We start from the raw sequence: 26976 nt of genomic DNA, 5'->3' as shown, positions 1-26976 counted from the left end.
ATTTTAGTCTATGTATGCAGAGGTATAAATATTTACTTAGGAAGAAATAATATTTACTGCTTACCAGGAAAGCAAGGACACTTTTATTTATATATTTATTTTAAATCCACGGCTGCCAGAGGGTTGTTGGAGGGGAAATAAGCGCCTGGTTCAGCTCCTCCCGCAGCCGAGCCTGCCGCATCCCGCATCCCGCCTGCATTTTACGCCGCCGATTTTCCTAACAAAGACAACGAATTATTTGGGCGGAAAAGCAAAATTCACGAAGGTTTTCCAAGGTGACAAAAATTCAACTTCGTAAGAGGAAGATAATAAAGCACCAAACACTGTCAGTGCACAGGAGACACCGAGATGTCGCCAGGCTCAGCCCCCCGACGCGCCGCTTTAAATATTATAACGCTATATATTAATTAATCTTTTTTATTTTGACTGTCTCTTTATTTTAGCCCCGAAAATACATATATATATATTATTATTTTTAATTTTCGCAGCTGCCATTAAAGCTGAGTTATTGGGAATTAGCTGGGAAAGGCCGGTCCCTTCCTGCGGGAAGAACCGCTGCTTTAACCCCGATTATTTCCCTGATCTAAACGAAAGATCCGCTCTCGGACACCGCACGGCCACGGCCTGAACATATATATATATTTTTCCCTCTAAAATAAATAGTAAACATTGATTAAATCGACCCAACAGGTTTTATTTTAGATAATTTCCCTTATAATTAGCCTCGACCGCACACCCAAAGCATACCTATTCCGGCCGGGAATGCCGCAGCGCCGGGATGTGAAGTCGAAGTCAGGCCGAGAAAAATTAATATATTTAGGGAAACATCACGGCGCGCTCGCGGGAGTCTCGGATCTGCCGGGGAAGGTCGGATTTGGAAGGAATCGGGATGATGCCAGCCCCGCCGCGGCGGCCGCTCCACGAACGAGCAGGGCCGGGAGCTGTCGCTGCGCGGCCGCGCACGGCGCACCCCGGACCGGCGGGAGGCACCGTGGGAAACCCACCCGCACCGCGACCGGCGGAACCCGAACCTCCGCGGCATCGGAGAACCGGCGCTCCGCGGCCGCGCCCCGCGCCCGTCTCCAGCCTCCGCGGCCGCGCAGCCCGTCCTGCGGGCGGGGGTCACAAAGACACCGCTCACACAGAGACGGGCAGAGCATTTTAAAAATTTATTTACAAAGTTGTGTACAACACGAAGGGATAACATTTAGAATACATATATTCATTCATATATAAACAGACTTCTATAATAGAATGACAGCGTTTTTCCTCCTTTTTTTTTTCTCTCCAAAACTCTCTCTTTTTTTCCCTGTCCGTTCGTTTAATATTTAAAATTTCCCCCGCTTATTTCTTTTTTATACAATTTTTTTTTTTTCTCGTTTGTTCGTTTATTTCGGATAAAACCGCTCGGAGCGCCGGAACCTTCAAAAAAAGTGAAAGTTCGCAGCTCCTAATCGCGACCGTCATTTCGCCTCTTTAGAAAAATAAAAACCCCGAAAGCAACGTCAGTGATTTTTGATACAAATATGTACAAGCGGCGGTGGCGGCGGCCGGTGCCCGCTGCTGCTCCGAGTCCGGGCGGCCGCGGAGCCCCGAGGGGGCGGCCGGAGCTCCCCGGGGCGCTGCCGGGGGCTACCGCCCGGGGCTACTGCGCCGGCCACTTGGCCTGCACGGCGGCGGCGGGGGCTGCGGGCTGCAGGAACTGCCCCGCGATGATGTTGGTAGGCACGCTGAGGATGGGGGCGATGGCCGCGGTGGTCCTGGCCAGCGCCAGCGGCTGGTGGGCCATGAGGGCCGACTGCACGGTGACCGGCGGCCGCAGGAAAGTCTGCGCGCTGGCGGCCGAGCTGGCGGCAGGGACGCCGATGATGTTCTCGATGCTGAAGGACGGGCGGCTGCTGGGCTCCGACTTGACGATGGAGCCTGCGGCGCCCAGGCTGTTGAGCTGCAGCTGGAGGCTGGGGCTGAGCTGGGAGTTGAAGGCTTTGCGGCTGAGCTCGCTGGACGGCAGCAGCGGCACGGCGGGCGGCAGCATGGGCCCCACCGGGGGGATGTAGGGGTACTGCAGCGCGGCCGCGGCCGCCGCGGGGTGCGTGTAGGCACCGGGGTGCAGCCCGTAGGGGCGGCCGTAGGGTCCGGCCAGGCCGTAGGCGCCGAAGCCCTGCATCATCAGCGCCGTCTGGTCCCGCAGGTGCTCCTGCTGGTGCCGCTTGAACCGCTTCCTGCGGCGGAGGAAGCTGCCGTTGTCGAACATGTCCTCGGACTGCGGGTCCAGCGTCCAGTAGTTGCCCTTGCCCGGGTTGCCGGGCTCCCGGGGGATCTTGACGAAGCAGTCGTTGAGGGAGAGGTTGTGGCGGATGCTGTTCTGCCAGGCGGGGAACTTCTCCCGGTAATAGGGGAAGCGGTTGCTGATGAACTCGCAGATGCCGCTGAGCGTCAGCTTCTTCTGCGGGCTCTGCAGGATGGCCATGGTGATGAGGGCGATGTACGAGTAGGGCGGCTTCACCAGGCTGCTCTTGGGCTTGCTCTGCCCCGCCGCCCCGCTGCCGCCGCCGCCGCTCGCCCCCTCCTCGCCGCCCCCCTTGCCGCCCTCGGCCGCGCCGCCGGGGGCCGCCCCGGCCGGGCTCCCGCTGCCGCTGCTGCCGCTCTCCGCGCCCGCCTCCGCGGGCAGCGCCAGCTCCGCCGCCTCGTCCAGCGGCAGGCGCGGCAGGGCGGCGGGGCTGCCGGCCTCGCCCTCGCTGTCCTTGCCCGGCCCGTCGTCGCCCTCGCCCACCACGTCGATATCCACATCCTCGGCGGCCGGGACGGCGGGGCCGGACATGTCGCTGGCGCTGCCGCCGCCCGACAGGGTCATCCCCGCTCGGCGGACGGGGCGCGGCGGCGGCGGCCGCGGGGCCTCCCGCCCGCACCGGGCTCCCCCCGCGCCCCGCTCCCGCCGCTCCTCCGACCGGCCCCGGGGGCTACACCCGAGCGGCCCGGCTGCGCCCCGCGGCGCCGTCCCCGCGGGGCATGGGGCGGCCGCGCCCGCTGCTCTCCCGTCCGCGGGGCTGCCCTGGCCGCCCGGTCACCTCCCGCCGCCGGGCATCGGGGCTCAGGCGGCGCCGCCGGATCCCGCCCGCCTCGATGCGCGCCCGCGGGCGCCGCGCATGGGGCCGCTCCGCGGGCCGCCGCCGCTCCACCGCTCCGCTCCGCGGCCGCGCCGCGCACCGCTCCGCCGCCCTCCGCGCCGGCTTTTTTTTTTTTTTTTTTTTTCCTCCTCTTCCCTCTTTCCTCCTCTGATCTGGCTTTTTTTTGGCTGCTGTTTTTTGCCCCCTTCGGCGGAGGGAGGGGACGGAGCTGCCGGCGGCCGGGCGGGGCGGGGGCAGGAGGCCGGGGGTCGCGGGGCCTCGCTCGCCACTTTGGCAGCGCGGCGGTCCCGACTGCCTGATAGATTACTTTCCCGTTAAAGATATACTCGGAGGCGGCTCCACGTGACCGCCTGACGTCAGGCGCCCCGCTGTGAAGTCATGCAAAACTCGAGTTGTTTCATGGACTGTCAACAAAGACCGGCGGCGGCTCCGCTCCGCCCGCCCCGACGGGGCCCGACGGCACCGGCACCCTCCGGCCCCCGCGGAAAAGTTGCCGCACCGGGGCTCGCCGCCGCCGCCGCTCTCGGTGCGCCGGGCCTGGAGCCGCCGCTCTCCGGGTGCTCGGCAGCGCAGGCTCAGCGGATGCGCCGCCGCGAGAGCGCTTAAAAGCACCAAGTTTGGGCTTTGAAACCACTTTTCCTTGGGTTTCTTCTTTTTTTTTTTTTTTTTTTAATTTTTTTTTAATTTTTTTTTCCAGCGGCAGCAGCACCAGCTGGGAACGGAAGATCAGAGAATAGCTATCGATTAATCTATTAGGTTAGTTGCAGAGAGAAATAAAAATGACTTAAAATAACAAAGGGAAACTATAAATAAAGAACCTTTTAGCCGGTTACTTTTTTTTCCGCCTTTTTTTCCTTTTTTTTTCTTTTTTTTTCTTTTTTTTTTCTTTTTCTCTTTTTTTTTTTTCCTTTCTTTCCGGAGGTGTTAACGACTTAATCATTGCGGGCGTTAGCATATGAAAAAGTAGGAAATGAGGGAGTGTGTGTGAATGTGAGGACCGTATTGCCGCGGCCCCAGGTAAGCCCCGGCCCGGGGAAAGGCGCCCGGCGGGGCGGGAGGGGGCCCGGCCGCCCACCCCTGTCCCGGTGCGGAACCCCCCGCCTGGGCCCTCGGCCGCGGGTGGCTCCCGCGGTTTGGCTTTTTAATCCGTCCTGCCGAGCCCTTTGCTCTTGTACTTCCCGCACGTGTTGTCCGATTTCGGTAAATACAATTAAATGAGGAAAACGCCCCAGGAGCCAACGATTTCCTATGAGCGGCGCTGGTTTAAGGAAGGCAATTCCCATCCTTCCCCCCAAAATCCACCGGAGCTGGGAAGGGTCGCTGGCCCGGCCTGTCGCAGAGCCTCTGCCGGGCCGCTCCTGCCGGGACGGGCCCGGCCCCACGGAGGGACCCGCGGGGAGGATGGGGGGAACCTTCCCGCGGGGCGCGGAGCCGTTTTCCCTCTGCGCTCCGTTTTTCCGCGTCTCCCAGCGGATCTTCGCTGCCCGTGACCTCCGCACCCGCGCACCTCCCGCTCTCACACGCACACACAGAGTCACATACCCACAGGCACACCCACACACACGCACTCGTCTTGCGTGTCCCCCTGGCGCACCGCAAAGGCTCTCCCAGGCAAAAAGGAGGAAAAACCCCAACTCGGCAGCCCCCTGTTCCATTTGTTGCGCTTTTCTTAGGCACAATAAAAGTCAAATTAATTGATTCGTACTATTAATTACGGTGCTTAGCGTGAAAAGAAACGTTTCCCCTCGATTAGGGCTCTATTGTGCTAATCCCGTGTTCAGTCACGGCTGCCGGCTGAGCGGGGCGGCCCCGCTCCGCGCCTCTCCGCACCCCTCCGCGGGCGCTGCGGCGGCTCCCAGGCCTTCATCTGCTGAAGTTTAGGGCAGCATCTCGAAGCCCATCCCGTTAGAAAGTATTTAGGAGCTCACCCGGGAGGAGAAACGCTTTTCTAAAAATCAGGAAAGTTTCCCCCAAATAGCCCGGGAGCCCCGGAACCCATCGAAGTTCAAGGGCTGAAGGTGAGCGCGAGCAGGAGCTACGTACTGCAAAGCGATAAAACAATTAATGCAGCTCCTGTGGAGGTGGAAACCCACAATAATGACACGGCCAGAAATAGAAAGTGGGTGCCCATATAGACAGATAGATTTAGCAACAGGAGAAAAACAAACTGTATCGTCTGGATCGATACGGAGTCAAATAGAGACACGGCAGTGCAACGGGAAAAGGCAGGATGGAGTAAGTTATGATAGAGAGGGAGAAATTAATTACAACTCAATTTGATTCTAATATGGGAAAGCAAGATCCTGGCTGCGAAGCGAGTTAAAAATAAATCCGGAGGCTGAGCCTCGGCGGTGGTGGGGATTGTGGAGGAAAGACAGGGCTGGGGCAATTTCTGCTTCTGTAATCGTTTTAAAGGAAGGAGAAACCAAAGGTGTCCCCTTGCAGCTCCTTAAGCCTATTACTTTCACTAATGAGTTATATAAATCGTTGACCTGACCTGGATTAAACCAGCATTGTCGTGCGGTACAGACGTGCGGGGGTAAAGGGGCTCGCAGGAAAGGGGCTGCGGGTGAGAAATCCCTATAAAATAAACACGTCCAAGAGAGGGGACACGACAGGGACACACAGACATCCCCCGACCGGGGCTGGGGCCGAAGCGGGGCGAGCGGCGGGGCCTGGACCCCCCCTTCAGCCGGGCTTTTCACTAAAGATGTAGTTTATTAAATATGTATCATTTCCCCCTCTATTTTTAGGCCTCCATTTGCACGTGTTTGGTTTCTTTTTTTTTCTTTTTCTTTCTTTCTTCTTCTTCTTCTTCTTTTTTTTTTTTTAATTGTAATAAATCGTCCGTAAACCCGGCAGACCTCAGTGTAAAACGAAATTGGTCATGTTTCCAAAACGGTTTCGGATTTATTTGTATTGGAAATGTATAAACATCCATTCTGTAAAAGGCAACACGTTTAATTAACGATGAGAGAGCAGTTAGGGGCAGAAAGCTAGTAAAATTGTGTGATAAATTTATGGCATTGTTAGCGTGCTTTTAATTATGGCTATTATGTTAATTATTTCACATTAGCATGGAGTTATCAGCAGCATGTCAGATTTAATCAAAACGAGCCTTTCTCTCGAAAATTGTGCTTTTCATTCGCCGCGAGGAGAACAGGGGGTCCCGAGCCGAAGCCGCTTCCCCCCTTCTTTATTTATTTAAAAATAAATAAATGAAGGCTTTAAAAAAGAGACTTCCCAATGAAAAGAGTGGCTGGACGTGATCCGGGCTGGTGCAGGCGGCAGATCCCTTTAGGCTACAGCGAGCAGCGCAGGGAGGCTGAGGAGAGAAGCGACGCTCTTGTTTTTTAGGAATTCACCATTTTCACCCCCTCCGGAGAAGGCATTTTATCATTTTGGATCATTCTGTCAAACAATATGATGTTGCTCATTTTTATCTGTCCCGTTTTACAAAGCCCCCGTTCACACTGCTGGCCAGGACAACGCGCTTCAGTACAAAAGAATAAAAGAGACAAGCCGGGAGGATATGGGATCGCTGCATGGATCAAAAAGGAGGAAAGAGGAGGAGGTGTGTGCGGGTGTGAGTGCGTGTGTGTGTGTGTGTGCGCGGTGGGGCTCGCAGCGGCCCGGGGCCGGCTCCGTGCCCGGCTCCGTGCCCGGCGCTGCCCCGCAGCTCCGCCGCCGCGGCTCCCGCACACGCTCCGCAGCCCCCGGGGCCGCCCCCCCCGCCGGGGCGCTGCTGCCGGGGGAGGCGACCCGCCGCTTCCCCAAAGGCTTTCGGCGCTTCCGTGCAAAAATAAAAAGATTTAAAAATAGAGAAATACAAAGAAAAATTAAAACCCGCCGGTTTGCCAGCAGCCGGCAGCCAGGCGGGCGGCGGAGTTTTGGGGGGCTCCGTCCACGCCGAGGTGCGGAGCGGCCCCCGCCGCGCCGGCGGCCCCGCTCCCCGGCCCCGCGCCCGCGGAGAGCCGCGGCCATCGCTCCGCGCAGCCCCGCGCAGCCCGCCCGGCTCTGCCCGCGCCCCCTCCTCCGGCCGGCCCCGCTCCCCCTTCCCCACGGGAGCGGGGGGCTGCGACCACGGCAGCTGCTGGCTTATTTTTAGAGCATTTCCATTCCTCCGGTTAATTTTAGATTGATCCATTATTTAGCCCCAGTTCGCCTTTAGGGAAACCCAAGCTGGGGGCGGCCGGCGATCCGCGGCCGCGGGACTTTCCCCCGTACGAGGTGCGCGGCCGCGCAGGGAAGGCAACTTTGGGGATCCCCCCTCCCACCCTCGGAGCTGCCGGAGGGTCGGGGGACCGCGCCCCGCGGAATCTGCGCCTCCCCCGGCTGGCCCGCGGCCCCCCGCGCTGCTTGCGCGCTGCCTTTCCCGCTCAGCTTGGGTTTCACCAGGCGCAGATTTTCCATTTTCTGCAGCCTTTTCCCCTTTGGGAGACACCCCCAAATACACACACGCCCCCCCTCCCCGCCCCTCCGAGAGGGGCCGAGGTACCGTGGCTGCCCCGCGGGCCCGGCCCCGCTCCCCGCCCGGCCCCGGGGGACCGCGGGCGGGCGGGGGAGGCACCAACCCCCCGTCCGGCCCCTCGGAGGGATGCGGTTGTATGTGCGGGTACGTACGCGGGGATTTACGTGCCCTCACATGCTTCCCCCGGGCAGCCCCCGCCGTCGGGGCCGGGGAGCGGCTTAGCTCCGCACCGTGTCCATCCTCCCACCGCCCCTGCGGTTTCACCCGGAGCTTCTCCCTGCTCCGGATCTAAACACCAGCCAAACGCCGTGTTTGTGTAGAACCGCGAATCGCCTTGAATTTGGGGTTCGTTTTCCTGTAGGTGCGTCTTGGCGCTGGTCATTGCCTCTTCTCTGCCTCCCGTCCCCTGGGAGCTGGCAGGGTGCAGATGGAGGGGCACCCAGCCGTGCTGGCTCAGCTCGCCTCGCAGGGAGACATCCCCGAGCTGGACACAGGCAGGAAAACATCCCGGGGAGCTGGGAAAAACAGGCAGCAGCGCTCAGGTGTCCCCATGATGTATCCTCTTGGGACCCACAAAATAAAATTAAAAGGGTCAGAGGAGTGGAGCCTGGTACAGCATAGAGATCTGGGTGCTTTACAAAGCAGGGAGAGAGCAAAATTAATCAAATAAGTTAAGATACAGAATTATTGTTAGGCAAATTGGGCTATGTGAGCAGAGGAGCTCTGCCGCCTTTTGGGCAAGAGGGATGCAAAGTTAGCTGAGACCTGATTTGAAAAACAAAAAACAAAAAACACCCAAACATTTGGCAGTCGTTCAATCAAAATTCGTTTGTTCTTCAGATGTTCATTTTGCAAATCCCCACTCTAAACAAATGGATATTTGTCTCCAATTTTGGCTGCAAGCACCTGCACCCACTCTTCAGTCCTACTCAGCCCTGGCATCCAGCAGTGCTGATTCCAGGAAGGGCCCTGCTCATGTCCCCACCCATCTCCAAAAAATGGCTGAAACTCATCCCCTAAACACCCTGTCACATCCCTGCCCCTGGAGGAAGCTCCTGTACCGTGAGGTGTAATAAATACAAAGGAACAAAAATCAGTGGCAAAAAAGTCCTTTAAATTTGATTTATTTGAATTCATGGAGGGAAGGGATGGGTGGGAAGAGGTGACCCTGTCCCAGCTCCCGGGGTGCTGCACAGGGCAGCCCCCAGCCCTGCTCCATGCACAGCAGCAATATCGGGTCGAGACACAGACACCCCCCAGCTCATCCCCCGGGAATGGCCACTCGGGGAAGGGATGTGCTTAGGCCATCCTTGCTCCTTCAAAACTGGGGGTTCCTCCATTTATGGATGGAGAGGGGGCTCTGGATAGCCTCAGAAGGGAAGATGAATTTCATGTGAAAATGTCTCTATTTGTCTGAATAAATCGACATGACAGAGTATTTTTTCCTTCACCTCTGTGTGGCCCAAAGGGATGGTGCAAGTGGTGCCAGTTTGGCAGCAAATATGGGGACATGCCTCAAAAAGGGGGAATGCAACACGAAAAGAAAGGACACAACTCAAAATGAGGATCCACAGAGAGGCAGCAGCAGCAGCTCCTTTCAAACCGCTGTCCCTGTGTGTTTTCACACCGACTTCGCAGGTAGGCAGGAGGTGTGAGGAGGACACAGCAGGGCTGTTTTCTCAGTTATTCCCCTGGCCAGTGAGATTCAAATGAAGACGCTAAGAGGATTTCCAGGGCTGTGAGGAAATCCCTTTGCTGAAAGCTGGGAGCTCTCCATGGGCTGGCCCAGTCCTCCTCGCAGCATGAAGTAAACACGCACTTAACTCACTGACACTCCCGTGAGATTTCCCACACCGTGAGATCCGTGAGCTGATCCGCGATTTCATCTTATTCCTCAGCACAGCCAGGACAGTGGTGGGAGCCAGCTCCCCCTCCACGTGCTCTCCTGCTTCCCAGGGCTTCATTTGTTTGTTTTCAGCAGGATAGTTTTGTGAGCCGCTCCTCTGGCTCGTGTACAACACCCTCGATTCCCTTTATTAAGCACGGCAAGACAAGCGGTGAGTTATGGCTGTTGTTAATAAAATTACTCTGCTAATATTTTTCCCCAACACATGGAATATTATTGATGGATCAGGGATGGGGCCCATCCCGAGGCACAGGGCCCATGCATCACCCCAGCTCCACGTGCACCATCCAAATGGGGCCTTGGTGGAGCGTAAGTGGTGCACAGGCCTTTTATGGGCCTTCTGCAGAACGGTGAATTTTACCCAAAATGCAGGTTAAAACCCATGTTAGGTATTAATGTAATCAGGTCCATAATCTCTCTATCAAAAACTCCCCAAGCGCCTCTTCACCTGCTAAACCAGGTAGCTCCTTATCTGGAGAGTGCTGTAACATATTCTAGGGGACTCCTTGTGTATTTTTGGTAAAGAAAATATTCATTGCTGAGCCCCTGTGAGTCTTGGCTTAGGGCAGAGCATGGGGAGTCACCAAAGGGCCATCCTCACCTGCCACATGACTGTGCCAGCCCAATGTTTTCCTCCTCCACCTTCAAACACAGAATTAAATGATCACAATTTTTCTATGAAAACTTGGTGACCTCCACAAACTCATTGGAAATAGAAGTGCCAGCTTCAGGAAGTAAAAATCCTTCTTTTTTTCCCCCCAGATCTATTTTTTGAGTCAAAAAATACATATTTTTAATTTTTTGGGGCAGCACATTTCCAGGAGAGCTGCAGCTTCCTTCCCCCACAAAGCTTCATCAACTTCATTCATCAGGGCATTTCTGCAAATTCCATTTAGATCCTTCACCTTAATAGAGGTATTTTATTAAACATTTTATTAAAGTCTTTTAATGCCTTCCAGGGCATGTTGTAAAACCCTACTGATTTCAGAAGCTTCTTTGAGGGATCACAGGCAGTGCAGAGCCTGGATGAACTTTTCCATCATTTCCATGTTGAGAGCCCACGTTGGCAACTTAGCTCCTGTGTTGGACAGGACAGATAAAACCAGGGAGGGTTTTAACTTTGACCAAAATCATTAAAGGGTGGTATTTCCAATTGAAAGGGGAGGATGTGAAGAAGAAGTATTTCTTCCTTAAAACACACAGTTATTTTTATTTTTTGTTGGATTTCTTGCTTATGCTCAGGTAAGAAAAATTTCCAAGAGGAATTCCAGTTAAGGAGGTGATGAAACATGTTGAGCTGGTCAGGCAGTATTTGCAGTCTGTAAAAAAAGCTTATTTAGGGGCTCTTGTTACAATATTCCATGATAGAAGAGTTCAACAGGCATTTTTAAATGGATTCTGAGCAACTGGGCAGAGAGAAAATATGTCTATGGGACCATGAAACATTTATCTGTCCAGAAGGAGACAGGGGGAAAAAAAAAAGCCAGGAATGATCTATCATAAGGGAGGAAATCTGCACCTCAGCATTTGCCAAAATGTCTTAATTGCTTTGTAAACTCATCTAAATAAATAAAACGTGGAGGTCTGTCTCTGCTCTCTGCTAAGGAGCAGCGAGTATTGCCTGGGGATAAAAGTCTTAATCCTGCCCAGGGCTGGGCTTGTTCCCAGTTTGGGACTGCCTGCTCCTGGTGCAGGAGTTCAGGATGTTGTCACAGGGCTTGGAGCAGGTCCTGGAGGTGGGGAGTGATCCCTGCCCCAGCCTTTGGCCATGGGCAGGAGCCACTTGGGCATCTTTTAGCTCTGCTGGAAACTCACACCCGTTGTGGCTCCTCTTTACTTTTTATTTTTACAGCTCCTTGCATTTTTCCTGGTGCAAAAGGCTCCGTGACACTCACAGATCATTCACTTTGAGGGCTTGCACACCACAGGTGTGAGAGGGCTCCTTCTGGCTCCTTGGGTTTATTTAAAACTTTCCAATTTGTGGCTTTCCTCCCCAAAATCCAGATGAGATCATTGCTCGGGGTGCATTCTCATGGTTCTTGTGACAAAGGTGATTGTCCCCCTCTACTCCTCTGTGCTGAGACCCCACCTGCAGAGCTGCCTCCAGCTCTGGGTCCCAGCATCAGGATGTGGAGCTGGAGGATAAAGTCCAGAGGAGTCCATGGAGGTGCTCCAGGGCTGGAGCCCCTCTGCTTGAGAGCCAGGCTGGGGGAGCTGGGAATGTTCATCTGGAGAAGGGAAGGCTCCAGGGAGACTTTAGAGCCCCTTCCAGTGCCTAAAGGTGCATAGCATTTAAACCATGCAAATTAATGAGACTTAAATATGTGCTTCAGGTTAACAATATTCTAACACTGAACTAGAGCTTCATTTTCCAGATAGGCCTTGTTCAAATTTGTAAGGTAAATTTTCATCTTCATATATATGAAATATCTTCCTTCCTGCCTTCCTCCTGATAGATTTTACCGTTTTATTTTCATTTCTTAGTGAACCTCGACCTGGAGCAATGGTCATTCCTGTATTGAAGCTGCTCCTAAAGGCAGCTCCTGAGTGGCTTCAGGGGCTTGCTGGAAACGGGGCTGGTGGGTGTTTAACAAACGCTGCTCACGGAGCGAGGATGACCAGAGCAGACTCATGGCTGAGACTTTGTCACACTATCCTGCTGCTTTGGCTTTTATTAACTAATTAATTTGTCTTCTAATAACTAATGGTCCAGTCCTGCACTCCTTATGCATGCAAAAAAGGGCATTTTCTCACAAAGCTGTGCCGGATCGTGAACAACTTCACTCATGGCATTGCTTCCATTGCAGTAACTATTTGCAGGAGTTTTCCCCTGAGTCGGTAAGGATTTTTCAGGCTGTCATTCTGGGAAGGACATATGTCCAGCATAGCTACAGCTAACATGTCCCGCATGATTTACATGTTTCTTATGTGTGTGAAATGTAATATACTTCTATGTTTTGGAGTCGTGTATTTAGATATGATCTCACGTAAGTCTCGCAGATAAATAAGTTCATCTCATATAGCACTGACATACTTATTTTCACTAAGGACTGCTTTTACTCAAGGACTTCTTTCCGTGCTTGGTAGGGTCAAGCAGCCTTGTTATTGGCTCAGCTGGATCATTATTAGGTCCAAATTTTCCCTTCAGTCATCTGAAATAAAACCACGTAAGCAACATAACCACTGTGTTTAAGTTAAATACTAATGTTAGTTGTAGATCCAGTGGTGGAAAGATTGCTGCCTGTCTGTATGGGATTTAATAATTGCTGGGAACAGGAATGATGTTTTATTTTCTATCTGCCCACAACACTTCAGCGACCGATCTCCGGGGTTTTATTCCTTCAAAGAGTGGTGTGGAACAGGCTGAGCTGCAACTCTTGCCCAGGTGAATGGCACCTCCTTTCAAAAACAACTTTGTGCAACTCGCTGCAGAATCACCTGGACAGAAATATCCTTAAATTCACATTTCTTCCACATTGTTCATCTGATTTCCTGAAGCTGAGGAAGAAGAGGGAGGAAGAGGAGTGTCCCAATTCTGAGGAAGGTACGAATGTGAAAACGGAGAACTTAAAAAAAATACAAGAGGAGAAATTAATTAAATAAATGCTAATATAGAAGTAAAAAAACCCCACTGCCTGAGAGGAGAGCAGTGTTTTAATGGCATAATTTGTGAATAATCTTGCCGAAAGGTCTTTGTGCTCGCTGCCCTTTGGTACCTGACTGTGCTTCTATGCTGCAATGTTTGTTCCTGGATTCTTCTGCTAAAGTTTATAGATCCAGCTTTAAAAAAAGGAAGAGCGTTTCCATAATTATCCCCTCACCAATCTACTGCAGTAAATCACCCCTCAGCCCCATGCCTTGGTGTTTAGCATGAATCAGATGAGAGAGCTTCATATTTAGTTTAATAAACTGTAATTTCTGACAAAGGTAACTGTCACCTTCTGTTTCATTCTGCGCGTTTATTTTTCAAGCACCAGAGCTGACCTCCGAACTCAATCTGCACTTGCCTATTGATGCATAAATATCTGTAATATCACAGTAAATTAAATTCAGTTTTAAAGGGTTTCTATTTAACAATCTGTCAGAACTTTCACAGCATTTGATTTCTAGTTTCCTCTGTCCACTGACAGGTTTATCTCGGTATGGCTTGATTAATGAAACCTTTTATTTGCAGTAAGCACACCTATTATTACATAATCTCTTAATGCTTGCTTAGGCAACATTGTACTCTGACAGCAGGGCTCCAAAAACTTCCAGCCCCTTCACTCCCTGGCAGAGCAGGTAGCAGGATTTGGGGCTGGAGAAGGGATGGCACTGTCCTGCCCTCCACCCTTGGGAGTGTTCGCAAAATGAAGCAGTTTCCCAGTTTAGCAGTTTGGAAATGTTATTTTCAAGGGAATTGGTGTTAAACGTGCCTTATTAGAAAGTATTTTCACCTATGATTGACAAATGTACATTTAATTTGTGTTTAGTGTTTCCTAGGGAGGAAAGGGATGTTCTCAAGATGAGTTCTTATGGATGATTTGTTGAATTTAAGGAAATACACTACAGCATAGCCTGGAGAAGTTTGTATAGGTTTGGATATCAGAGTTGTTGACTCTAATTCCTGGTTTTCCTATGGCCCTGGGAAAATCACTTCATCTCTCTGTGCTGTAATCCCATCTCTCTGATGGTTATGTGTAATGGAATAAATAGAATTACACCATGTGAGGGGCAGACTAAAACTGCTCCAGATGAGAGACAGTTGAGCCAAAACATTCCAGATTTCTTTCCTTACTGCACAGGAGGAAGTCGAATTCCTGATACCCCACACTTTCAGCACGCAGAGCTGCTGCTGTGACTGTGGAGAGCTCTGCAGCAAGGGCTTGGATGAAAGATGAGGCGCCTTGGTACCCTTAGGTGAGCAGAAGTGAGGAAGGAACCAGTAAGTCACACTCCTGGACTAGGAAAAGATGTGGTTTTCACCCTCAAGGGAGCTGTATGTTTAGACAAGTTAAGGAGAACTGCAAATATCCCTTGGTCCCTTAGGATTTTCTCCTTCCCAACTTGTACAGGTGAGGGTGAACTTGCAGCCCCACAGGGCGCAAAGGGGGTTCTGACACCAAATTCATCAGGGCCATGGTTCACTTGATCTTATTTACAGCTGGGTTTTGGGCTTTTTCCAAACTGCTCCTCACTGGGAATTCTTTGTTATAACCTGATTGTCAGACTCTGTCAGGTTCTGAAAATAAAGACCCCACTTCCCAGCCTGAGCACCTAAAATGAGATTGAATAATTTAGGTGGGCTCTGACATTTGGGTTGTCTCCAGCTTCCCAGGGACACCCTTTGCTTTTAGTTCTCCAGGATCTCCAAGAGACTCTCTTGTAGAAATCCACATCCCTCTGGAATCAAGGAAAAAGTTCTCACCAGCTCCAGTAAAGATTTGATTGCTTGCACGCCAATGTAAATATCACATGTAGAAAATGTCACTCCAAACAGTCACAAATCCCTCTTGTGCAGAAATATCAGGAATTTCCATGTCAGCACTATTAAAAAGGAGAATAATTCCAAAGGTGATTTGTGCACCTGTTTCTTTAGCATGAAAACATTTCAAGAGGTTTATTGCATTAAGATGTTAATCAGCATCAGGAAACACATTCTCAGTTCTGCAATAAGACCCAGAGAGGCAGTGTCATTCCTCAGTAAACAACTCACAAATGAGGATTATATTTGTCTGTACAAAAGCACATGCAACACTCTGCACATCTAAACCAGACCTCAGAATATTTTCACGGTATAAAAAGTTGGAGAGACTCATTAGAAACAAATGGTATATTTTCAATGAATAAATGCAATATGGTTTCATGGCCCTGCACTTGGTGTGTCTTTCTGCAGCTCCAGGAGCGACGCTCCCAATACGCAACTGCCTGTCATAAAAGTGTTTATTTGCTCAGAGGTACAGCTTCTGCTCCTGCAATCCTGCTGGTGGAATTATTATAATTCTCCAACACGTTTCAGGCTTTTTTGGGTTGTTTCACACTCTGCTTTTTAACCTTCAACAACAAATATTGTTGTATCATGAAGACAGCAAATCCAAACAATTACATATGTAGTCCAAAGGCATACACAAGAAAATCAATATTTGACATCTTTGCAACTCCCTCCTTGGAGCAGCGCTCAATAGCTCTTATTCATTATACACTTATCTCTCTTTCAGATTCGCCTTTGTCACCAGAAACCCATTTTTTTTTCTCCTTTGACTTCCACATAACTTCTTTGCCCTGTACTTTTACAGATGCCTTCTGGCTATAAATACTAATGAAATCTCTTTGCTTAATTCAATTTTGCTGGTACACTTACAGTTATGACCTAACTTTCCCACGAGAGAGACTGATTGAACATTCCAATACCTTATGGATGGGAGCAAACACTCCACAGAACTGGACTGACAATTTCCATAATTATAGAATTCACAGCCTAATGACCTTAAAAAACAATAAAAAGATCTCTTGTTAATTCCATTTCTGTTACTGACATTCAAGATATTTCATTTTTCACAGGACAACAAATTTACTTTTTATTTTCAAAAGAGCAGTCTATCCTTTTACCCTAGATTAAATTTTCTGAATATTGGAGGATTTCATTGAATATTTAGCATTTCTTTGTCTTTTAAAAGTTAGAATATTTATGATCCTTAGAATGCTCCTGACTGATTTATAGCAATCAATTATAAGAGTGCGTTTTGAAATAGCCCTTTTAAAAATGAAGAATAGAATAATTAAAAAGATCAGAAGTCCTCCCTTGCATATAATTATTTCATTATTTCATTACAGTGCAGAAATTGTTTTTGCTGACTGCGAACAATTTTAATTGAGCAAAAGCTGTATTAATATACGATAGCAAGCAGTTCTTCCTAAGAAATAAGAGCACTAATTGCCTAAATTTTTATTCAGCACAGAGAGCCTTAAAAGCCACATTGTAATATAAACCTAATCACTGGGTACAGTGGATCCTTTTGCCGTGGTGGAGCCATTCCCAAAGCATAACCTTGCTGTGCAGTTAATTTATTCCTTCAACAGGTTTATTGCTGCATGAAACATTTGTTTGGGTGCTGATTTGTGGCAGGCTGAGAGCAGAGAGCTTTGTGCCAGCCCACCTGTGCCTGCCCAAGCAGGGCTGCCTGTGCCACCCACGGCCACCTTGTCCCCACGTTTTGGTGGGGACACCACCACGGTGGTGCCTACATTGCTTTGGCTCCTCACTTCCCATCGCCTGGCTGCTTTCTCCAGCTGCTCCAGGGTTTCCATCTGTGCATGGGAGGAAGAAAAACACCACCAGGGAGAAATTAAAAGTGTGAGCCTGCCTTTGGTGTCTTGAATTTCCATGGGAGAGAGGTTTCCTCTTGCTGTAAGGATTTGGGGAGCTTGAGCTGTTGCTGAAAGCTCTTAACTATACATACCCCACCCTGGGTAAGTATCCATGCTTCTCCAAGGAGAAGGTGGTGGTGTTTGTTGCAGGCTGGGATTTGGGTGGGCTTGCCTTGGCCCAGAGACCTCTTCTCATGCTGCTGTTGGTCTCTGTGTTAGAAATATTTCACTGTCACCGGTGCCACCTCTCTTCAGGGGTCTGGACTTGCTGCCAGCTGCTGAAAACCACCCCTGTGCTGGCTGGCTGAAACTCCTTTGGCCACATGTGATGGCAAATTATTGTCAGCTTTGGAAACACAGGTTCCTTGGCCACGATGGTCCTTCCAGGTGCTTCCCACAAGGGACTTGAAGAAGGGTGGGATTGGGCTGTCCCCAGTAATGTGGGCACTGACAGGGACTCTCTAGGGGCATGGCTATGGGGGCAAGGGCACTCACCAGCTGTTCGTTGCTCCCAAGCCCTTCCCAGCCTCTGGCATGTAATATTCTACTGTGCCAGGCACAGGCAATCCATTCTTGTGTTCAACTCCCAAGTAGAGCTCAACATCCCACCTGATACAGACCAAGAAACACTGGTGAGGTTGGCTCAGAGTCCTTAACTTCATCGGAGACAGTTTTTTGGAAGGAAGCAAAGTCTTTTTAATAAATAATAACACCTTAGCCGGCGTGGTGCTGGCAGATGGCTCGTGATAGCTTCTGCCTGAGGTCTCTGAGCTCAACGAGAGGAGTCTGGAAGTCCATGTCAGAGACACCGCGGTGCCTGGGAGTGCAGACATGGAGTTATCAGGAAATAATCGCTGCAGGGGACATCTGGAGTTTGTCTGATGTCCAAGTTTCTCCTATCACAGCGTAGTTGCTTCCAGGGTGCCGAGGGAAGCCGCAAATGGGGCTGCTGGTGGTTTGTGAATAAGGCTCTTTGTCAGTGCTCGGCTCTGATCCCCCTCCTCTCAAAGCCTGGCTGAAGCCCATCCAAAGAAGAAAAGTGGAAATGAAAGATAAAATTCTGGTCCAATGCAGCAGCCTTAATATAGTGTCTGAACGGGAGAGAAAAGATTTAAAATTACCTCAAAGTGAGGCTGGAAGTTTCCTCCTGAGCTCGCTGCTTTCCAGTCCCACTGTGAAGCCTTGAATGCAGTTTTGGTGCCAAATTAACACTGTAGTGTTCAAGTAAGAGCAGTGGAAGTACCAGTACCAATAACAGCCAGCAGCACTCAAACACAGCCGCATTAAGGATCGCCTGGCAGCAGGTGTGATGTATCCCTCTGCTATTCCATAGTGTCAGCCCTCAGGTACATAGTTATAATTCCTGTGAGAGGCAGGCTCTGGAGATGACAGACTGAATAGTTACAATCTATCATGAAACATTTTCAAGGATGAGTTAATGATTTTGTGCAATTTCCAGACCAGTTAGCTGAAGCCTGCAAGCTGGAGTTCCCCTGGGCTGCAGCTCACCAGGAACAAGTAACTGCTTTCTCCTCGTGCCTCAGTTTCCACTTCTACAAAACGAGTAAAGATCCTGCCTTTTCTGTGAAATCATTTAAATCTATTTCAGAAAAGTGCTGTATAGGAAATACTCCAGAGCAGGGAAGGTGGGCTTTAACCAACTTTTCTTGCAGCAAAATCAGGGCTAAAATTAGTCCTGAGTTAACACTTTTGTTTTTTCTGAACAGTTATATCCCATGTTTTCCTGAAGTAAGTGCACAGGCTAAGATAGGGAATGTGTCTGTCTTTGCCAGTGACTTTAGTGTCTGGTATCTGTGCAGGTGGAGGTGGGAAATATTGGAAACTCCTTTTGTATGTGCTTGTCTCCAGCTGGAGCCTGCTGTTGTGTCCGTGGGTTTTGTGCATGTGAAAAAGTCTTGCATCTTCCCAGCTGAGCTCTGCCCTGCTGTGGTGAAAGCCATTACAAACATCAACTCCACAAATCCCTGCACTGGCTTAATTTCCTTCCCTTTCTCCACCGAGTTGGTTTCAAAGAATTCCAGGATCACAGAATGGTTTGAGTTGGAAAGCACCTTAAATCCCATCTTATTCCACCCTCTGCCATGGGCAGGGACACCTTCCACTATCCCAGGTTGCTCTAAGCCCTGTCCAACCTGGACTTGGAGACTTCCAGGGACGGGGCATTCTCCTTTGCAGAGGTCTGAAGCTTAATTTCCCAGCCTGTAAGAACCTGATAACAGCCTGGCCATCCAGATGTTGGTTGGAAAGCTAAAACATTATGAAAGATCCTCAGTGACTCCAGAGTCCATCCCTCCTCGCTGGAGCTCTGGCCCCTTGTACCCCCCTCCCTGGGCACCAGACTGGCAAGGCTGGTCCTCACAGTGCTCTGGGACTCTGACAAAGAGAGAAGGCTCCAGCTGTGTCCAGACACATTTTTGCAGCACTGTCCCTTGGCTCACAGCTCTGCCCTTTGAAAACTTGGGCACTTTTACTCTAGTGAGCCCTCTTGGTGCTTCCTCAGTGCCCAGGGTAATCCGTAAGAGGTCGGTTCCCTCGCAGTCCCAAGACAACTGTGCTGGCAGTGTGGGATACAAAGGATTTGCGCTGCCATCTGTGTCCTTTGTGCCTGCTCACGGCATTTCCCTCCCTCCCCCGTGCCCGGCAAGAAGGAGAAGGTTATTTGTCTTAAGAACATTTTCTCCTTCTCTCTCTTTTGTTTTGCACCAGTGTCAACGAGCAATTTGCACCATAATTCATTCTTGTTTGGGCCCTAATTGTCCCTCCCTGTCCGGAGCTGGCTGCTTGCCTCGCCATTCCCAGGCTCTCCCCGGGTGTTTCCCAGAGCTCCATCGGGGCAGGGTCAGCCCTTGTCTGCCAAGTGGAAGCTGCTGCTCCGAGGGCATCCCATGGTATTCTATGAGAGTGAGAGTAGGGAGAGCTCCAAATAAACACTCTGGGGCAGTTTAAGGTGCAGCTGCTACTGCCCAACTCCCAGCCCTCCTGTGAAGTCCTGTTGAGAAGAAGGCAGCTCTGACAAAGACATGGGGTTGGAAGTGGAGACCATCCTTTGTGCTGCTCCAGCCAGGCAGCCATCAAGACCCAAAAAAAGCTCAGTTATGGCTAAACTCACATAGTTATACACAGACTGTGCAATCATTAATAAAACACCCAACAAAAACCCTCCCCTCTTTCACCAGGGTGACATGAGACTTAATTAATTAGCACTTTAAGGTGCTTAGATAGTCCATTGGTGGGAAATCATAACTTACTCATTTTCCCCTCCAGGTGGTCAGAAAAGAGTCGGCATTTCGTTCTCATAGATGCAACAGAGGCATCACTATTGCATCTAAAATTTTGCAAGGGAGAAAAGACCTAGCAGAGGGCTCTCACTTTCTGGAAGTGATTCTGATGGCAGGAATTATTTAAAGGGAGAGAAAAGCATGCCTCTATTGAGCAAAACTCAGAGCAGGTTAGGAAGGCTTGATGACAACCCAGAAGCTTCAACAAGGAAGAGAGAACTTTTGTCACAGGCTTTTCAACCTGTAGCAACTAGGGAACACAACAGGGAAGGGCAAGAAGATGCTTGGCAAATTCAGAGTGAAGAACAGAGCACATTTTTTAAATGTAGGGAGTCATTCAATTCACCTTCCTCTCTCTGATGCCCAAGAAATTTTAGAAATTTAAATTAGGAAATTTAAACCTCAGGAATTCCCAGGGGGATTTGGTGGTTCATCCTGAGCTCCCTGCGCAGTTGGGCTGTGCTGCAAAGTCATTTCTGCACCCACTGCCTTGGCAGCACCACACACACAGAGACACACAACGCACCTCTGATGGCAAAAGCCAGAATGTATCACTTAGAAAGGCTCCAAAAAACCCACTTTTCTTTTATAATAATATTTCCACAGGCCAAGGAATTGATGGCTGGACTAGGGGAAAACATGCCTCTTTGCTTCCAAGTAATAGGCTGCAGATTTGCAAGACTAAATCCTTTTAAAAGCCCAGAATCACATCCATTCAGCCCGTAAAAGAAAAAGAAGTCTAATTTGATAACATTATACATAAAGTGTTTTCTTGACTTAGATATATTTTAGGCATGCCAGTTATATAACACAGAACAAGCGGGGGGAAAGGACTTGATCACATTCAGATGATACTAAATTATCTTATGACACAGGCTGTATCTTTTTTACAACAGAAAATGGAAACAACTGTGTCCTTGACCTTCAAAAAGGAATTGACTTCCCTAGCTTAACTATTCAAACAAACAACTGTGTACTCTCTTCAATTCCTGTGATAATTTTGATTTACTGTAAATGACTGAATTTAATGAACTAAATTATGCTATTTAAATGCATTTTGTGAATGGTATTGTAGTTTGTTACTAAGCATTATGTCTATGCTAAAGTGTGCTGTAAATGATATGATATGGAACATATGTGCTGTATTCATAATTTAACTGTTGCTATGGAGTGCCTTCTTCAATAGGCTCCTTTGAAAAACGAGTTCTTTATTTACCTGGTGAAATGAAGGTGATTTCTCAGCAAACCTCTAGGTCTCACTGACCTTGACAGAATTACAGTGCTAATATTTTCACATGGATGAACTGTTCTTCAATAATTTTTCCAAAATAGATGGCACAAATAGGTTTTCCGTTAATGCCGTGACATACTGCATGTTTTCTAATCTCACTTTTCTTTTTGTTTGAACAAATGTTTATTACAGCTCTTGCAAAATGACTCCCGTCCTCATTAGTGATAACAGGTTTCTGAATTCAGAGCTGGATCTCAGGGTCTTGGACGTGATTCCCAGAAATGCCTTGAGCCTGATGCTGCAGAGGCAGCCAGTGCCCAGCTCCATTTCCAGCCATGCCATGCAACCTGTGTTATGCTCCTGTTGATGAAACCCTTTGTATACTTGGATTTCTCTGTTCTTACGGCCACAAATTTGACTCTGTTTTGCTGGTATTGGGGGATTTCTTTGCACTTAAAGCCAGGTTCATCAGAGCTAAATCCTGAAACTCTGCAAATTCCCTTTAGCCAGACACCTTTTTTTCTTTAATGCCTCTGGGCCAGTCAGGCACACATAGATACTGGTCAGAAATTAAGAGTGTTATACGTAAAATGATATATAAAAATAGTTCTACTGTTTTCAGAAAATGATGGGAAATTGAGTAAAGCCTCTAGAATTTCAATGGCTACTTCTAAGTTTGGAGCCTCATTTCAGATTTTTCCTATTTACTACTTCTTTCCAAAGAGAAAATGTCAGTAATTTCTGAGAGCAAATAACAATGCAAGAAAATTCTGGGAACAACAGGGAAGGATTTTTACAATATCTTAGAACATATCAGTCTTCATTCAGTGTGCATTTAATGGGTCAAATAAGGACACTCTTGATGAAACATTGAGCCATATATAATACCACCTTTTAACTAATTTGAACATCCACAATAAATCATGGCTGCATTTCATAACTGTTCATCAACCATCAGCTCCCAAGGAGAACAGCTGAGTTTTCTGAACATGGACTGTCTTGGAAACCCTGGCTGGTTTTAACTATGTGATATGTGTTATCATTGCAAACAAATGTAGCAAATATTGTAAGGGGTGTTTTTTTAGTAGCCGTATTTCCACCAGTGCATAGGTCTGGTGGCATTTTTATATGTGCAAAGGCTCCTCCTGGAGGTCAGTTGTGTTGTCAGATGCCCTGCTCCACACTCAGGTGGGTTTTTGCAGACCAGCCTTAGTTCCTGCCTGTGCCAGAAAATATACTTATAAAACAAACTGCTAAAAATATAAACACATGTGGCATGGTGAAAAATTTCTTGCTGTAAAGCTCATTCCAAAATGTTTCCTAACCTAACAGGAGTGTGTCTGTTGGTTTGGATGCGTCTATAGAGAGAGAAAAACTTGAGGGTGACTTTTTATTTTCACTTTCTCTTGAAAAAATAACGATCTGCTGAAGGAAAGTGCACAAACAGCGAGGGGATAATGCTTCCCAGGACCTTACTAAAGCAGGTACTCTTGGCACCTCCTGCTGCTGGGAGCCTGAGCACATAGCCCACACCTATGGATGGTGTTGCAGGATGATGGACAACGTTTGGGCTTCAGCTCCCTCATCATCACCGTCCTGAGAGGCTTCAGCGAGGGCAGTGCCAGGAGCAGGATGGGACCCCTGCCCACCTTCCCAGGTGGCACAGCTCCATGAGAGGAATTCCTTCTCTAGCACTTTTTATTTTGGGTTAATCAAGTGCGATCCCAAATGCTGTGCAGAGAGTGCGTAACGCCTCCTGAGCCAGGAATTGGCATGGCAGGAGCAGCCTGCCCCGGGTACCTGCTCTGCATTGTGCACCATAATTGTGTGAGAGAAGGAGCTATTTTTCAGCAAGTGGCTATCGGATACTTCCCGTGCTGCATATCAACAACCAGATCTTGACCCAGAAATGTCAGTCCCCGCTCAGAGCAGACAAGGAAGCATAATTAGAGATGCTCTGGCAACGTATTTTAGCACTGACGGTGACAATGTTTAAATTTTTAATCAGGCATGTAACATAAAAAGCACATAACATGAAATGTGAAAAGAAAATTGGCAAATACCAACGTGCTGTTTGACACTTTATTTCACTGAAGGAAGTGAACATCAATAAACATTATTTATCATAAATGACAGAGAGGAAGGCGTGTTTCTAATAAAAACCTTCCCATTGCAAGGGGTGAATCTCATAAAAGCACCCTGATAGTACTGTAAAAGCCATGCTGGGCCAGACCACAAAAGGAAACACAGAAATATTTATTGGGAAGCTGTGATGTGCACCCAGATGTGTTCCCTCATGACAGCTGGCTTTGGGGGGCAAAGAGATGCCCCCAGGGTGCAAGGACCCTCTTCCTTCACCTGCCACATCCAGATGTGGCACAGCTCCGAGCCCCACAGTAGGTGACACAAATGTACAAATGTATGATACAGCAAACGCCCTCCCAGGTTTGAGAGTTGACCCTTCAAGAACTGCATCCCATGGCAAGTTTTTCCCCAAGATGGAAAACACTGAGTCAGATATTTCTATCTGGAAATTAGAGACAAACTGAAGAGATATGGTGGGCTGGGTCCAATGTACTGACCCAAGGTGTAAATGAGGAGCTTTTTTGTGACCCCCTCACCCCCAAACTCTTTCTGTTTTAGCAAAACCTTTTAATTTCAGTGTCTTTGTAAACACTGCTGGTATTTTCTCCTGCCTAAACCCCATCCCTCCCACCATGCCTACTGGATGTGGGCTCTGCTGAGTGAGACCTTGTGGTGATCTGAGCCTGGAGAAGCACTGAGCTTTACAGGGTAGATGAATGCACCCAAAAATTACTTGAGGGAAGTGCCAATCCAAGTATGCCAAAGTTAGAAAAAGCCTGATTTAGGGCTATTCTGGTCACTTTAATTTGTCTCTGTCGTATGCCTGAATAGAGAGTCAGTCTCCAACTGCAAGATTCCAGCTGCTGCCACAAAAAAGTACAAACTTAGAGAAAACAACCCCTCTGTGCAGAGCACACTGAGGCAAACTGTGTGTGGCTGCCCCTGAAGCCCATGTGAACATATGTGCACATTCTGATACTTTCTGAGTGTCCAAGCTCCTCTTTGCCTTCTCTAGCTGCAGTTCTCCCTTTTTCCCCGCTTGAAAATCCCCTTCTCTCCCAATCCTAGTCTCTGATATCTGCCTCCTGGATGCAGGTTCCTGCCTTTGCCTCGTTACTGCCTGTCTGGCTCTTGTGTCCTCTGCAGCAGGGTTACATTTCCATGGTCTGTGCTGCTAGGATGTTGTGAGGAAGAGCTGGGAGCCTGGGAAGACCTGCTCAAGTGCCAAAGCTGTGGGCTGCTCTTCTTTTGCTTGCTCCGATGGGATCATGGTTGCCTGGTTGATGGGAGCTGTGAGGAGAAGTGTTCTGTGCACAGAAGACAGAGGCTTTGGAGGATGTTGTGGACAAACCCTGAAACCTCTAATTTTTTTATAAACTTCACCAAATCCAGACAGAGTCAATAATTCATTCCCAAAGGCAACGGAAGTCTCCCAGCCAAATTTTAAGTACAAACCATCCTGAAGTGAGATCTTCTCAATGAGATTGTTGTGAGATTCTTTTTAATGTGGGCAAAAGAAAATATTTTGACTTGTTCTTGTTTGAAGAAAGATGTGAATCCCCTCTTTTGTTTTTTTTAATTCCTTCTTTTTTCCTCTTCTGAAATGTAGCAAGAGAATCCATTGGCAGTCATCATGGGACATTTCATCTCAAATGGGTAAAGGCTGGCAAAGGTACGGGCAACTGAAGGCAGATTTATACAATGGGGAGTGTCAGAAAAGCTGAACTGTAGGCACTGCTCTGCCCCACTTCTCATGGAATCATAATAATGCTTTTCATGGGAGCCTGCCTCTGGGTTAACTCCTGGGTGATCACAAGCCTACGTGTTGCTAATAATAGCATCATTGGCTAAAATATCTCCATGTTTACTGAGTTTCATATTCCAATTTTTTGTCTCTGCTTTGTCCTGCTTGTTCTCTTTTGTTTTCCATTCCCGTCATGCTGTTACACTAATATTTTCCATCTTGGTTCCAAGGGCTGCCACCATTAGCTGCTGCACCACGTGAACATTTGTGTCTCTCCATCAGATTTGTGAGGAGGCTGCTATGGCATGGCCAGCTCTCATGGCAGTGTTTCCTGAGAGCAGATGGTGACAGCTCAGCGCTGTCACCCGAGGCAGCTGGGGTGAGCTCCCTCTCTTGGAAGCATGGACTGTGACCATGGCATGGCTGGAACTGATCACAAAGTCTGGGGAATTTGGGCAAAGAAAGAGGAAATTCTGTATTTTATCCAAAGATAAGTAGTTTTGAATTATTTCAAATTGAGGCAACTGATAAAATGCTGCTGTCAGCCCTCACCACCCAGCAGGAAAAGCTATTTCTATTATCTAAAGGCATCGCTGCACCACCCCAAATTAAGTTCCATCACACCGTGCTTGGTAGTTATGACAAAGGGTAAATTTGAGCCATGGAAGGAAACAAGAGAGTTTGCTACTGCACTGCTAGTCCTGCTTTAGACTTCATGGACTTGGTCAAGCACAAGACAGTTTTTGCTGGACCGAAATCATAGCCAAACCCCAGAAATTAATGTTTATCCCAGCTCTATATCAATTTTTGTGGCACTGGACTTCAGATCCTTACCTTTGGACCTCACAGATCCTTACATTTGACTTCATGGGGATTTAGATACTGAAGGATTTGGGTCTTAGCCTCTGCTCTAGTTTCCCAGCTGAAAGACAGTAGTAATATTTCTCTGCCATACAGCAGACTCACAGTGAGTAATTATTTCATATTTGTAGAGTACTTTGGGAAGAATGTGCTCCATATTGCTGATATTATTAACTTCTGGAGCCTGAGATGGAACAGTCAAGTGCCTCTGTGCTGTTCAGACCTGATAATCTTGAAATCCAAGGAATATCTAGAAGTTTTGACAGGAGAAACTCTCAGCAACAAAAAGAAATCCTTTTACACAGCAAGGATTTGGGGAAATAATGTAGAAGCATCAGTACACAGGCCAGCCTCTTGTTGCAAAGTGAGTGTGTTTCCAGCCCACATCAAAGCTGTTTAACTCTCCTGTCAGATGATTTTGTGAGAGTGTTGCAGAGGGCTGGAGAATATCGGGGTGACAGAGTCAACTTACAGAAAGGACTTACTGAGGCAGCAGACATGCAAGCAGAGGTCAGGGTTAGCAGCGACAGGGCACAGGGTCTGGTGAGTGGATGAGAGATCCAGAACAACAAACAAATGTCCCGTAGGACAGAAATCCAGCCATGTCCTTGGCTGCATCAAAGGAAGTGTGATCAGCAGGTCAAGGGAGGTGGTTCTTCCCCTCTCTCTGCTCTGGTGAGACCCCACCTGGAGCACTGAGTCCAGCTCTTGGGGCCCCAGGATAGGAGCGATTGGGACCTGCTGGAGAGAGTCCAGAGAAGACCACAAAGGTGCTCCAAGCGCTGGAGCCCCTCTGCTCTGGAGGCAGGCTGGGAGAGCTGGGGGTGCTCACCTGGATAAGAGAAGGCTCCAGGGAGACCTTAGAGCCTCTTTGAGAGTGTAAAGGGGCTCCAGGAGAGCTGGA

The 26976-nt window shown here is 49.0% G+C and overlaps 1 protein-coding gene across 1 annotated transcript; it reads right to left on the bottom strand.

The window, feature by feature from the left end:
- Positions 1 to 413: 413 nt before the first annotated feature.
- On the bottom strand, positions 414 to 2888 carry FOXD3 (forkhead box D3). The gene has a single exon (XM_032118626.1). It carries the CDS (start codon positions 2852 to 2854, stop codon positions 1646 to 1648), a length of 1209 nt encoding a protein of 402 aa, XP_031974517.1. The 5' UTR covers positions 2855 to 2888; the 3' UTR covers positions 414 to 1645.
- Positions 2889 to 26976: the final 24088 nt, after the last annotated feature.

This window comes from Corvus moneduloides, chromosome 9 (assembly GCF_009650955.1).
Source record: "Corvus moneduloides isolate bCorMon1 chromosome 9, bCorMon1.pri, whole genome shotgun sequence".
Lineage (NCBI taxonomy): Eukaryota > Metazoa > Chordata > Aves > Passeriformes > Corvidae > Corvus > Corvus moneduloides.
This window is presented reverse-complemented; position numbering and strand designations above follow the sequence as displayed.

Bases quoted from the DNA above. Each gene is read 5' to 3' on its own strand.
- FOXD3 (XM_032118626.1), bottom strand. From the start codon at position 2,854: ATGACCCTGTCGGGCGGCGGCAGCGCCAGCGACATGTCCGGCCCCGCC.